This window comes from Manis javanica, chromosome 1, assembly GCF_040802235.1.
Source record: "Manis javanica isolate MJ-LG chromosome 1, MJ_LKY, whole genome shotgun sequence".
NCBI classification, from domain to species: Eukaryota; Metazoa; Chordata; class Mammalia; order Pholidota; family Manidae; genus Manis; species Manis javanica.
This window is the reverse complement of record NC_133156.1, coordinates 161247379-161262878: the sequence shown is the minus strand read 5'-3', so window position 1 is coordinate 161262878 and position 15500 is coordinate 161247379. Positions and strand designations below refer to the sequence as shown.

At 43.4% G+C, this 15500-nt stretch overlaps 1 protein-coding gene across 4 annotated transcripts in view; it reads right to left on the bottom strand.

The window, feature by feature from the left end:
• AFF3 (ALF transcription elongation factor 3) overlaps positions 1–15500 on the bottom strand; it is a 519828-nt gene that overhangs the window by 422556 nt on the left and 81772 nt on the right. For 3 of the 4 annotated variants that reach the window (XM_037020011.2, XM_037020012.2, XM_073239775.1), the window contains exons 3-6: positions 5981–6055; positions 3636–3756; positions 2345–2657; positions 1830–2218 (exon numbers count right to left, since the gene is read on the bottom strand). In XM_037020011.2, coding sequence (XP_036875906.1) covers positions 1830–2218; positions 2345–2657; positions 3636–3756; positions 5981–6055 — 898 coding nt within the window. Of the gene's footprint in view, positions 1–1829; positions 2658–3635; positions 3757–5980; positions 6056–15500 lie in introns of all 4 variants that reach the window. The other variant, XM_037020015.2, reaches the window with a different exon arrangement.

The following is a 15500-nucleotide window of genomic DNA, read 5'->3' as shown; positions in this document are numbered from 1 at the left end:
CACATGGGAGAAAAAAGATGCTTTTGGTATAAAAGCTCTAATTTCTCTTGGTATGCTATGACTATCTCTGGGATTTGTGATTACTCAATTGGTGTCATTCCCAATCTGGGGTTCCTGAAAGAGCATCCTGAAAGTGTCCATGTTATTCATGTCCTACCCAAATGCCTAATGAAAACTGGACAGTTAACTGCACAAGGCTGTCCTGGCTGTCAAAAACTGGCTTTTAACCAGAGGGTTATCAACTCACTGGGTTACAAAGGAAATAAATAAATCATTACTTAATAAAACTGAAGTTTCTTTGGCACACACAAATCATTTTAACAAGGAATCAACTGGGATTAAAATTCTAAAAGAATTCCTAGTGGGTGGAGTCACCTCTGTTCAAGGATAAGCCATGCTTTGTTGGCCTCATAAGCTGTTTGATGATAACAAAAACAGAAGAATGTGATGAATTCAGCTTGTCAGGGGGTATGTGTGTGTGTTTCATACAAACTTCTAAAAACATAAATGCTTGCAGAAGTCACATTTTGCATCTATTAATTCCTAATGAATGCTTTATAGTTTCCATCATAAATGAATAATCAAAAGAAGTTACTGGTATACATGCCACTTAATTTCCTCATTAGAACCTGTGTAAATGTTTCAGAGTTAGAGAAAAAAAAAGTCTCTTTTAAGGGTAATGTGCTGATCTCCCACCTGGTGCACAGTGCTTTCTGAGATGATTGCTCAGAGGTGGTTAAACTCAGCTTTGTTAGAAATGTCAAATCATTTGTTGCATTTGGTTATAAAATCAGATTCTGATATACAAAGAATATTCCAGCCATACTGTTACTCCATCTTTTAAAAATAATAGATCAAAAAGAAAAAAAATGAACAGTTCCTAAGTACAATGTCCTAGAACTCACAATTTATTTCTTAGTATACGATATCAGTGCAAAACAAAAAACACGTAGTCATATTTCTTCCTCATGTTCTCTTGACAACTGTCTTCGATTTGGAAAATAATGTGAGATATACTTCACCGAAAGAAAACTTCATTTTCTATCCAGATATACTGTTGAGTGCCTAGTCATAGCCTCTTTGCTACCTCTGTGATTATATGGTTTGCTTGTTTTGAATTCTAATATGCCACACATCCAACCTACACATTTTGTAATGCAATAAACAAAATTAAAATGTAAACCAGAAGAATCTGAGCTAAAAGACTTCTCTCTCTTCCTGTAACATAAGATCATTTTTCAGGACAAGGAGAATGTTTACTTGATTAACATCAGTAAACCTGAGTCTTCAATGTTATAACATAAGATCAGAAGATCAGCCACACATTCTGAATATCCACCACATTCAATATTGCATCATTTAACAAGTACTCAAAAAATCACTGTGAGGTTTGTTTACTTGTGAAGTTTATCCATGAACATTTCAAAGCTGACAAAAATGTTGAATTCCTGAACTCCTTCACATAAAAATTAACTTCTTAACATACTAAAATTATAGACTGTGAAGTACTTTTATTTCTAGTATTTATCTCCGTCTATGTTGGCTTGTTCCCCCAAAATAATATCCCTTCAACTATATTGAAGGAGGCATTCTTTCTTGAACTAACACAGATACACATACCCAAAAGCATTTGTTGGCATTTAAAAAATTCTGTTATAATCAACTTGAGATTTTCAGAAATCAAGACTTAAATGTACACCTTCCTTTCTTGATTGCTCCAAATCCTACCACATGAAGTCAGTCACACACTGATGGAACTGAATGTACCTCTGTCAGGTAGTCACTCAGAACGACTCGCAGACACTAAGCAGTACTGAGAAAAGACTCACCTCTCCTTGTTTGGGGATGCTGAACTTGGAAAGCTTGTTGGCCTTGGCTCTGGTAGACTCGGGCTTGGTGGCCGGGACTCCCCGGTAGGACGTGCAGTGCACGCTGGTTTCTGTGGATGACTTAAGCTTTGGAGACTCATCAGGAGCCTGATCTTGGCCATCCATTGGCCGCACATACGCGGTCGGTTTTTGCTGGACCAGGCTGGGTTTTGAAGCCAGAGAAGGAGGGAAGTTCTGAACACAGTGTCCGCTGCTGCTGTGCTTGGCTGCCATAGCAGGTGGCCTGTCCTGAGTCTGAAGACCCACCTCTACATTGCACACTTGTTTGGCCCGTGGCTGCTGTCTGCCCACACCATCTCCAAGCAAGGTCCTGAGAGAGCCCTGTTGTGCTGAGTTGGAAGAAGAAGAAGAGGAAGATGAGGATGAGGGGCTCGACACACAGTGATTAGGTTTTTTATTATGGTTCTTTGGGTTAGCAGATCTGTTCAAATCAAGCAACCTGTGGCCGTGCTTACTTGCTCTCTGTTGGCCATCAGATGGCGGGTGCCCAGCCTTCTGCCAGCCCATGGTGCCCCTCTTACTCTGCTGCACGGGGACAGCTGCTGGTGTGGAAGATGCAGCGCTACAGACAGATGAGGGCTGGGGCTGGGCTCTTGAATCTGCAACAAAATGTTCATCGATCTTGTTCACGGGAGCCTGAGGAACCCCAGGTTTGGGAACGCCAACGAGATGACTCTGATTAGATCTATCAGTTAAAAAGTCTTTCATTTCATCGTAATTGCCTAAAGTATTCTGGATCCGATTGGAGAGTTCATCCCCCTTGTTAGTCTGGAGAAACAAAAAAACACAACATCCACCCCATTGTTAGAGACAACAGAAACTTGGGAAATAACGGGAAGGAGCCTTTACTGATCACAGAGCCATGTGCACAAAGTGAGACGAGATGAAATCAGAACCATCATCTCTGAAGATGTCTGTCGGCACTCCGCATCGCACCAGAACCGGAATGCTGGCAGCAGATGTGGGGTACATGAAAAGGAAATCTATCCTCGGCAATGTGTTGCAGCTAAAGAAATAAAAAAACGTACTATTGCAACTTCACAAAATGGTCTTGGGCTTTCTTTCCAGGATTGCCTTTTTCTTTTCTTTTCTTTTTTGTAGTCCCACTAGAGGCTTTCTTGAAAATTCAGATTTGGCTCAAAATGTTCTGCCTCCAATTTCTAAATACATAGTTATTCTTGTCAGAAACGCAGACTGAGAGGCAAAAGAAGTCAGAGTAAAACTTGAAATGAACATGGGGCTGAATGTGCAGAAAGCTCAGCCTGAACTATGCATAGCTCCACACAGGGAAAGAGAGTAGGGAAATCTGGCAAGAGATCTCACTTTGGAAGAGAGGTGCTACTTCTGGCCTTTGGTGTAATGAGAAACAGTCTAACAGTTTCCTTCTTATTAGCCCTATCAGGTACACTAATCCTAGCATGATCCATGTGTGACAAATACATTTCCTAATAGCTTAGAAAACTTAGCAAATGGCAATACTTTCAGAATCAATGCACAGATGAGTTCTATATAATTGATAAAAATCACAGCAGCCAGGTCTCAATATTAAGCAAAAGTTACACTTTACTGAGGGTGTAAATGGTTCTATAGGGAAGACCCCATTCCTAGTGGCTGATCTATCTTTCCTGCGCTGAACAGGCAGAAAACTAACAGGAGCTGGGTTGGTCAATTCTCCTAGTCAAGACTGCCCTCATGGGGGCAGAGGTATGAGTGAGGGGTGAACGTGAACAACTGAAAACCATCTACCTTGTAGGGTTCACTGAAGAGGGAGTAACTCGAATTAAATGTTCCATCATCCTGTTGAGTCTCCTGATTTCTTCTCTCTCGCTCTTTCCTCCGTAACACATTTCTATCTGGTTCATAGACACTGTATCAGGAGAAATAAAGGAGAACAACCACACAAAAAATATTTAAAGGCCAAAGCCCAGCTAACGTGCACCTTAGTGCAAAGTCTTACTCATGGACAAATGGCAATGATAACAAGAGCATGGATTGGATTAAAGCCGGTCTAATCAAGCAGTATGAGCTCGAGTGTCTGATAATTATGTTCTTCAAGGAGAAAAAAAATCCTAGGACAAGTTCCAACCAGTATTAGACCTCTCTGTCTGATCTGTGAAAGAGGAAATATCGAAGCAACTTTGACAGGAGAAGACTAAAAGTAATCTCAAGGCAGGCGGTAATTACAGCGATGTGTAAACAGAAATTATGAGCAGATTTCCTCTTATGACACAGCCTCTGAGTGTTATATGGGAATACTTCTGTTCTTTTTTTTCTTTTTTTTTTTTGCATGGCTGTGTTTCTCTAGTGATTCTTTCATTAACTAGCTCCCTAAAGAGCTGTTAAAACTCCATGCTGCAGTGGTTTTCACAGTTAGGAGCCTTCTTCTGATCTCTGTTAATCAGTCAAGTCGTCAAACTACTACTGAATCAATTCTTCCTTCTGATATATTTGACACTAACACTCCTCCTAACTATGAAAAATGTGCCAGGAGGAAGGGGTGCAGGCAACGAAGAAAAAGAACGGAAATTGAATTATCGTGTGTCATCAAGAAACTCGGCCTTTTTGTGGAAGAAAATTAATATCTATTCTCCCAAAATACAATTATGAAGTGACCAGATGCCAGATAACTGGGAGGACTAAGGAAGAAATAGTGTTCCTTCACCCTAATAAGGAGGCAATAAAGGGGCTAATTCAACTAATAATAAGGAAGTGACCCATTTGCCGAAGGCAGGAAGTACACTTGTTTTTTTTGGCTCACTAGAGGAAGACATCTGGCTTCAGTGTAGACAACAGAACATCACCAAAACTGGCATGTCCCTCAAAGTGAACAGGGTCTTCACTCCCTAGGAGAAGCACTGAGTTTAAGGGACCTTATCATCATTTTGCTTAGAGCTGCCACTAGATCTAGTGGGCAGATGCCTAAGCTGTGGACCAGGACAGCTACCTAATTATATGGCTCTCCCCCAACCAGCACCTGGACCATACCACCTCTCTGTACCACCGTGTCTTTATTATAAAACAGGGATGTTTCATGGTGATGACACAATGGCTTCGGAATAGCTTTGGATGCCAATAATCCAATGTATTGCTTTTAAATGTTGTTAATAATGAAAGGATCTGTGGGTTCCAATAAAATTATGAAAAGAGTGATTTTTTTTAGCTAATTTGCCCTCTTGAGTAAAAGGACAGTTGTGTTATGTAGCTGTAGAGGACACAAATAAAACCATTGTAAAATAAATACTGATAATCCTCCCAGCTCTGTCCATGTGGCCAGAATAGACTTTAAATTTGCTGTCTAAGGGGTGATGCTAAATATGCTTCTGGCAAGGATATGAAAGCACCTAAGGCATTTCATTTAAATTTAAGATTAGGGAATGTTAAAATACCCAGAACGTGTAGCCTATTAGCATTTTAATTCATCCTTAGTACATTACCCAAAGTTATTAGATTTGGGAGTCCAACCAGTGACCTTCATATAAAAAAGGAGGCTGAGACTGTGGTCACAGCCTTACTGAGAGGTCCCGAACACTGCAATCATAAGAACCCTCTGAGGTGGCTGGGATGACAGGGACATAAGGGATGCATGAGAGGGAAGTGACACTCTTATTCATAGAACCAGGCTTCAAGTGCAAAGGAGGGGGACTGCCTGTCTGCTTATAGGCATTTGCAATATGAAACCCCAGCTTTTGTGAACATTCCATGGACTTCAAATGAAGACTGCTCTGAGGACACAGGACTCATGCTGTGGATGGGCATGAAGTGGGCTTCAACCGAGAGGGGAATTCTAGTTTCGCAATGAGCTTGCTAACTTGTGGGCCAATACCAGCACTTGTCAGAAAAATGGGCTTGCACTGCATGCACTGCGCCTCTCCCTTCTCCAGTGAGCACAGACACCTGGGAAGCACCTGCTGTGCAGAACCCCATGCACAGGCACCTCCACAAACATGCTTGCTGCCTCGGCCATGGCAAGCCAACCAGACACACAAGACTAGTATAATGCACAAAGTGGCCTTATGAAACGTGGAGCAGGCAAGTGGACACTGAGGATGATTTCCAGGCTTCTGTGAAGGCCCCCATACCCCAAATAATACCTCCTGCATCTGCTGGCTGACGACTGAAATTCCACAACTAGAGAATCGTTCCTCTGGTTTAAGATGTCTTCACCCCTGTAAGAAATGCAGACCACAAGAAAGGAAACACTTTAAACCTGGTCAGCCTTTGGTGAGCATGAGTTTGTTGGGATTTTTCCCAAAGGCCAAGGGGAAAAGCCAAAGGACATCAGGGTCCAAAGAGGGTCCAAACAGGAGGCATGATGAAAAATGGAGGGACAATGTCAACTACAGCAATGAGAACAAATTTATAAACTCTACCTATTTTGCAACATTGCTTCAATGGTTAAGGCAAAGGGAAAGGATAAAAGTCAACATCAACCAGGCAGATACCAGACTCTGCATTTCTGAGGTCGGAGAGTCAGGATGGATCACTGCTAGATACAGCATTACAGGGGAAGCGGGTATTTCTCCTCCTTCCCTAAATCTCCCTCATTCCCAATCTTGAAGCCTAAAGATAACCAGAAGCACTCCAAGATGCAGACCACTAGCTAACACTCTCTAACGAGCTTCTTCCTGCATAGCCAACCTACAGCTTCTATTACTAAGGACTGAACACCCCCAGGGCCACCTACACATAATCTACTAGAAGAAACACACTAACCTTCTTCTATGGGGCCCCATGCTTGTGCCATGAGGACCCTCCACACCATCAGAGAAAAACAGAATGACTGACCAACAGTGACAATCACACCCAGTTTCTCCATAGCAGAGAGAGACAATGCTTCAATGCTTTCTCCTTCCTTGATAGGCAGTTCTGTAGCCTCCACAGCTTTCAGCCCTCCTAACCCACCCACTACTTGTCCTTAACTAGAACCACACCCCTACGTATCATGCCAGGCCTAGGAGGCTGAAATGTCACCTGCCTAAAGTGAATGTCATTGTAAAAGAAAGACTGGCCTTGTATTCCCCATCTCCCCCTAAGCATCTGAATTTTTACTCTTTTCCTAACACTAAATGTTTTGACTCATAAAGACAGTACCTTCTCAACAGCGAGCCCACCAGTCCACTAATTACCAGTGAAATCTGTGCAGGTTCTCATAATTGCAGAGAGTGTCTGTCTTTTGATCTCTTGCCATTAAAACTCAGCGCTCTTCTCTCCTCTGCTATTTGCAAAGCGAGGACCATATCATTTGCTTCAGAAGCAAAGGAACCTTTCCCCTGACATGTTTAAAGTCAGGTCAGCTTCCCTGGGGATGGTTGACCTAAGGTTGTAAAGAATTCCAATTCCTGGCATGGCAATATACACATTAGCCTCAGTAAGAGCCTCATGTTACAAGCTTTGTTTCTTTGTTACTAGCAGATGGTAAAATCTTTATCATCTGTGAAGTTGTTCTTTATTTCCGTGAAAATTACAAGAATCACACTCCTTGAATGTATGTCACCAAATGTATTTATTTATTTTGCATGAATGTGGAGGCAGCCAACTGCTACAATATTATTTATTATTTATTGCAGATGCATAACATTCCCAGAAAATGAAGCTTTTTAATCAACTTTTTAAAAGATTTATTTTTAGAATAAAAAAACAGACAATGCAAAAAATCAATAAAAACATTTCTGATCATTTCCCATTTATTTATTTTTAATCTGTAAACTGAAGTATTCTGTAGGGCTCAGGCGAAAGCCAATTACCCTGGCTAAGTAGGAATAGAAGACCAAACATGGGATTACCATGATTTCTAAAATTAATGCACTTTTTGTCACTTGGTAACAACATGGATCTAAATAATAGTAATACTTTTGAGCCTGATGGCTTCTCTCTTCCACTGAGCTCAAAACATGTCACATATGTGTCCTTTAAAAATCCTTACCATGTCCACTGGAGGAAAAGACGATGGAAGTGAGGAACTTGGGATAAGAATTTGATCAGCAAAACAGTGTCATAAAGACAGCATTGCATAGAAGGAACAACAATATTCAAAGTACTTTCTTCATGTCTATCCAAGGAGGAGGAGCCACCCATGAGCAAAGAGGAGGCCACACTTCCTAAACCCTGATATCTACAAGCCCAGTGATATTAGTGAACATGAGCCCCACCGAAGCAAACAGGACAAATGAAACAAAGAGAAGCTATTTCTCATTCAGAGAGAACTAAAAGGAGGATTCTAGAATAAGGCTGGGCTGTTATAAGTTTTTAAATTCCCAAAACAACAACAAAAAAAATTGGTCTCTTTGCACAGCACACACTCCAAAAGGATAACCATATGACACAGAACAGTGGGATAGAGGACAGATGAGTGAGTAATGAAACTAAAGATTCTACAGTAAGCCAGCTAGGGCTGATACTATCACCATTTTCATCAGCTCCTACCCAGTCATCAGCCGGCCCCAGTCTCTGCCCTGGCTGCCCTACGGGGTGGAGGAGGGGATGTGCTGGAGCTGGTGCAGCCCGTGCTTCCAGCTGAGCCCTGGCTCTGACCCAGCGACCCAGCTGGCCAGGACAGTCTGCTCTCCTCCCTCCTGCACTGATGCATAAGCAACGCTCGCTCCAAACAAGCTGCAAGTCCCGTGAGGAGGCTCACAGTCAAAGGTACATACAGCCCACGGCACCCCTTGACGGAAATCACAAAGAGTTCTCTTCTTTAACAAGAATGGTCCTGCCTCCTAAGGTAGGGGTCTAGCAAACAACTGATTCAAGGAAAAGGGAATGAACAACCTCTCACCTATCTTTTGAAGAAGGTTACCATGTTCTCCATGTTTAAAATATAACACCCTCTCCAAGTAACACAAATACAGTTCACTTCAGTCCCAAAGCATTTCCTGAATGCCACTGTACTGGTATTGGATGCAGAGGAGGCCATCAGGGCTGTGACTAGCCTCTCCTGCTGCTGAGAGGCTAGTGGTCTAGGGGCTGAGGGGGCCAAGGAGGCGAGGACCTGGCCAGGGTCGAGCAGCTCAGGAAAGGAGCACAGTGCTTCAGGGTTGCTTCCTGTGAGAGATCAGCTGACAGAGGCTCCGCAAAAGGGCAGGTCGAAGGCGAAGAGCTTAAAAGGTGCAAGATACATAAATTAGTATTGTGTGGCCATGAGAGTACTTGGAGGTGTGAGCCATGCCCTCCCTGAGCTTCTCCTTTAAGCAGATGGAATTCCACACTTAAAGTTCCGTTTTGTTGCTCCACTGCTAACCTGTGTTGCTGCCTCGCCCTTAATGAGTTGCCTGATTCCTCCCTACAAGCAACTTTGGTTTGGAGTGAATAAATGAAGGGAGGCTGCAGAGGGAGGAAAAGGGTGCCCAGACGCACACTCCTTGTCTTTAGTTGAGTCCAGACTGGCCTTAACCACTCCGATCACAGAGGAGACACTCATTTCAGTCACAGGACATGTACAGCCCCAGGACAACATGCTAACTTGCCCCTGGCATGGGGACCGGCAGCCAGAAGGGCAAACAGGAAGAAGAAACAGTAGTAAGTGGCAAGGAGAAGAATTTCTGGCAGAAACCCTCCTCTTTGGAGCAAACCAACAACTGAATATAATGAATGAAACTCGATCAAACACTTTGCAACTACGACAACTGCTTTAAATGTAACTAGTCAAACTACTTAACTCCAGTTATTTATAAAGCAAATGATAAAAGATGAGTAATCCTTCATAAAGTCAGAGAAAATCAAGGCTATTGAAGTATACTTGCAGATTTCCTCCTTCATCTACAGACAGAGGTCTACAGGCAGACTGAAAGACAGAAAAGTGGTCAAGGGCAAGCAGGTGACAGAAGCTAGCCAGGTGGAGCAACCATGGGGCTGGAGTCAGAGCTTGGTAAAGAGTCAAGGATCCTCCCAGCTGGAGTCCTTAAAGGCCCTGGACTGTTGTGTCCTCTGTGCTGGTGTTGTTAGTAGTGGTGGTGAGGGTAGAGGCGGGGGTGGAGGTGGAGGTGGAGGCGGGGGTGGAGAGTGTCGTAGTGAGGCTGGTAGTGGTTAAAGTTCTGCTGAGGAGTGAGGACCAGTCAACAATGCATACAACAAACCCTTAAATCCTGAAGCACACTACTATGTCCCTGCTCACTTACACTTGACTTTTCAAGTCAAGTGACACCAGTTTCTATGCCTGCTCATTCTTCTCCCTTAACAGCATCATGCCATTAGCTTAGCATCAGCTCTCTAAGTGTGATCCCACAATATAATTTCTACCATGGACACTTCAAACAGGTCAGTCCAGCCTTACTTGCCTGTGTCTGATCACAAAGGTTGTGTCAACTTAATTCAATCTCCGAACTCTCTGAGAGCAATTTCCTATCTCTGCCTTAGGGCTGCCAATCTGTCCTATAAGAAGGGGAATAGAGTTGAGGGTGGTTTGTGCTATAATCACATCTCCTGTGGGGAGTCACCAAGTAATGAACAACCACAGACAAATTCAGCCCACAAATATTCTAAACAAAAACAGCCTTTTGGGGTGATCTACACCATTTCCCCAGACCCATCAAACCCATATTAAATTTTACTAAAACAGCAACTACCCTTTCTTCCGATGTGCAGCCACCATACAAAGTACTTCATAGGCATTATTTCATTGAACAATCTTCAAAACCCCAAGAGACATGATCCCCATTTACCAGTGAAGAAACAAGAAGCACTGAGGTTAACTAACTTGTCCAAGTCCCCCAGCCAGTGAGTGACAATGCTTGGGGCTGAAGCCAGGCAGTCTGGCACCAGAGACTGAATTCTCAGACTCTGTTTCACTGGCTCCCCAGGGACCTTGTTCACTGACAGGCTTTGACAAATGGTAGCCCCATCCTTTGCTAGTAAATGCCGGGCAGAAGGGTGTTAATTTTCAGATCAGGACAGTTTCAGTCCATTCCTCTAAGATCTGGTAAGCCTCCTTGGTTGATATACATTAACTTTAAGAATTCTTCTAAAACCTATAAAATATAACTGGGATAGCACCTCAAATGAGTCAGCACTGGCAATTAACTACGACTCCAGTCCCTGAATTCTCTACAGTGAATTCTGTAAGAATTATGCAATACTATAGTAAGTACACTTTAAAACAGGACTAGCACAAACAAGCCACTTTGGCAATATGGTTCTGGACACTTACCAGTTCTTTACTGGTCATTTATTGAGTCCCAATTCCACTTCTAACTCAGTGGAGATGATGACTGTATCAAACCTCTATTGTAAATATACTCCAGTGTGTTTTTGGAGAGGTGACAGATAAATGACAGCTTTGCATTTCCAAGGGTTAAACACTTATCCCCAGGGACCCTAAGTCTTGGTGCGAGGAGAACAAGTGTCAGGTTCTAATGGAATTGTTCCATGATAAATAAACCACTAGGCTGTATGACAAGCAGTTTTCAAAGAGGTTTTCCATATAGTATAAACAGCAGAAGTTAATTTGAGTTTCTTAACAGGACCTTTTTCCTTTACAATATAAAAGTGCCTGGGGATGAAGCAATTACTCTGATTTACCATCTTTCCCTTGTTAGAATATAAAGATGCAGCAAAGCCTCACAAAAGCAATAACTCAACCAAAGGCGACCTACCTGCAAAATCCCTACTATGCTAGTTCAGAGAGCTCCCTGCTAGTCAGCAGCGCAGACCGGGCATCCATGATGATGTTTACTCCCAAGTCTTTTCATTTCTGAGCCAATAAATTATCTTTCCTCCACCAAATGCTCAGTTTAATTTCATTTCCACTTTACAGCATCAGTTTCTGAACCACAGCTCCCAGGAATTTTAAAGCCATACAGAGGAAGGGTCACATTTTATAGCATGCCTATGTTTTAGCTATGATACCCTTCTATTACAACCCCTGTGGGGCCACCCAGGGTCACAGATGTGGTGCCTTAAGTCGGAGGGTGGAAGAGTGATGAGCTCTCCCATATACCTTCCTGACGTCCACTGGGTCAGGCTCCTGGACACAGAAAGCCCTGAGACCCCCAACGTTAGCCATTAAAGAATGGCTCGTGCTCTTCCTGAATCCATCTCCTTAACTTCTTTCCCTCGCAGAACCACTAAGGAGATATGCACTATCTAGTTGACATGGGACTCCTGAAAAGGAGGAAGAGCCAGCTTGACTACTGCTTGCCGTCTGCTGGACTGAATCAGCTTACCTGCGAGGTACAGAGCTAGCCCAAGGTCAGAAGGAAGACAAGCAGAGCAAACTTTAAGGAAAGGAGAGTGAAGGGATGCGTGTGTTCTCAGACACCTTTCGGTGCCTAAACAATCTGACAGGCCAACCATCAGGGTCTCCCATGCAGAAAACGAGGTGGAAATGACTTTATAGACTTACTAATTTATCCGAGAGGGAAAGAGACCCTGTTTGGAAGATGAAAATGACCCATGTTGGTACAGGGCAGTTCATCAGGTTAGTTAGTAGTCTTGGTGGGTGAAGTGTGTAAGGAAGAGGGAAATAAGACAATAAAATTCCTCAGGATCTGAAAGAGAACACAGAGCCTGCCTGAGAGAAGGTCACCAGGAAAGCAGGGCTGGGCATGAGACAGGGCTCTGCTCCCTGGTCCCAGGGGCACAGACGTCCCACCCCCACCGCCCCCACCTCACCTGCTGTCTCAGGCCTTTCCACCCCTTCCTCCTCCCTCCACCCTAGCCTAGTCCTCCCAACCGGACTCTCCCCAAACAGCCCCATGGATGCCACTTTTTCCTACTTAGCCGCCATCCTGGTCTCAAATGCCTCTTTCCCATCAGCAAATAAACCCACTTAAGGACCTCCTAACTGTAAAAAGGAGGAAATGCTAAGTCCTCCCGGATCCTCTGCCCTCTTCTGCCCTTTGCTTTTCAGCAGGCACAGGTGCCTGCAGAGCCATCTGCACTTGCTGTCTCTCCAACTCCTGGTTTTCCTAAATGCATGGGATCTGGCTGTGCTGTTCATGGCAAGGTCGCCAGTTCCTGGACACTTTCCACTCCTTAACCACCTGCACGGCTAACACTGCCTTTTGAGAGACTTTCTTCCCTTAACTCTGTGGTATGTGCTCCTGGCTCACCTCCTGGCACACCACCTGCCCCTTGGGCTCCTCCTGAGTCAGCTTGGCATGCTCCATCTCCCACTCCCCTCCTTTGGAATTTGTTGTCACTCGGGGTTCTGTGCAGAATCTCACGTCTAACCAGGTCTCTCCTCACGTGACAGTCTTACTGGGTGCGTTCAGGTGCCACCTTTATGTGGATGACGTGTAAGGCTCCAAGACTCACCAGATCTCCCCTCTCAGGTCCAGGCTCAGTCTGCCAGCTACCCATTTGGTCTTCTCCAGTCAGGTGTCCCACGGACATGCAGGGCCCAGCAGGGCTACACACAGCTCAGCACCCTGACCCCAGCCTCTGCTCCACCTCTCTGTGTCTCTCTGGGTGGACGGCACCACCACCCACCCAGCTGCTTGGGTCAGAAACATGGGCACCATCTTGTTTCTGTTGATTTTCCGGCCGCTGCCCCCACATCCAGTCACTTCCGCCATCCTGTCAATACCACTCACACCGGTCCAACTCCCTTCTCCACCGTCACCTCCATGGTGGCTCTCTCCCAGTCCCTCGCATGGCCTCCTACAGGGTTTCCTGCTGTTCTCCCTGCCCCTGTCCAACTGCTCCTCCACAGTAAAGTGGTGTTTCTGAAATGCACTTTGGTCATGTCACTGCCCTGCTCTATCCTGCCTTGAACAGAATCCAAATCTGGCATCCGTCACCCCAGAGGACCTGGCCCGTTTCTCTGTCCAGTGTCAGGCCTCAGCCCCCCGACTCTCTATGCCAGGGCCTCTCTCTGAGCCCAGATGTATGCTCTCCACCTGCCTACCTCCTCCTGCTCCCGAAGGTCTCAGCTTACTGATGCTTCCCTCCCAGGAACAATTCTGGCCACACTCGATGTATCGGTCTGACCAGGGCGCCCTTCACACATCCTGTGTAGACCCCTACCTTCTCCCCCATAATCATATTTCTTATACTAATTACATGGATTCTCCATTAAATGGTTTGTTCCACAAGAAAAGGGCCTGTGTCTACTTTCAGGAAAACTGTATTCTTCCTAACACAGAGTAGGCACTGAAAATAATACTTTAAAATATTCTAAAAATACAAGTAAATGATTAACTTTTCCTCCTTCATTTTCAAAATTTAGCCTATGCACATACCACAATTCTAACAAACAGAATAACAAACCACTCAGATCCTGGATCCTAAAGTGGTCTTTATGGTTATAGAAGATAATAACATATTTAGTGTTATTTAATACATTAATATAATGACTATGATTATGGGAATCATAATAATAGTAATACTGAACTGTCTGGTACTGGAAAATTATAAAAAAAGTTTTATCATCTTACTTATTCCTCTCAACAAACCTCTAATGTAGCCCTTATTTGCATAAAACACAAAATTTTAGGAAATGAACATGTAAATATGAAAATGAAATGAAATGAAATTTGTGTGCCATAAGCATTCTTATGTTCATTTTACATATAAAGACCTCTCCTCAATGAAAGAGTAAGGCTTAGAAAAGTTAAACAATTTTCCTAAATATTAATTGTGGGAATCATAATTCTAAGTGCCATGGAATTTCTGGATACTAAAAACAATTTAGAATATTTGAATAATACATTATTTTTATCCAAAACATATTCAATTGAGACTTACTATATACTAAGTGCCAGGTAGACATGAAAAAATATCCATGTCCCCCACTTCAACACAGAGACTCTTCAGGACATTTTTCTAACTTCTCATGATGAAAACTCTGTAGTCAATTAAGCCTGATTTAGAGGAAGATGCTAAGAATTATGAATTATTTGAACTCCACAGTTCTATAATTCATTCTGTGCTAGTGACACTAAAGATGATTAATTCTAAATATCTGTATAACGCAGTGTCAGAAAACCAAGGGGTCTTCCTATGGCTGATAAATCACTCACAAGTTCCCAATTTTAATGTGACACATAATCTATCATAAAAGTGTTATTTGATCCCTAGAACATTAGGAATATTATATATTATGGGGCTGCCTACACATGATGATAGTTATCACAATTCTTTAAGAAATGTTATAAAGAGAACACTCACTAAGTTTATTCTGACAACATATTTGTTCCACGTTATCTTAAAATGTCTTCACCCCTCCTCCCCTTCTCCTCCCCTCCCCTCTCTCCCCCTACTCCTTACTCTGCCTCTTTTTATGTTTCCCATATAAACTCATACACGACAAAGTAAATCCAGCAACACAGGCAATACAGGCTGCTCTGTGATATTAAGATAAATTTATTAATGTGAAGGAAGCCTAGGCAGAAGGCTCTTCTTTCTCAAAATGCCGCGTACAAAACAAGGCTTAGGTGATAATCTAGGTGGGCAGGGTGCACTGTTAGCGGCACTTAGTACAGAGACAGAGAAACACATATTTCACTTCTCTCCTCATCTTTGATCTCTGCCAATTCAAAACCAATCAGCCTTCTGCTGAGTCAGGAGGAGTCCAGTCTGTGGGCTTCCATCTTGATCTCCCAGTTTTCTGGGCTCTTAGGGGTCTCTGTCCCCTGGGCTCTAGAGTCCACACCTCTGAGAATTAGCTAGAAGCAA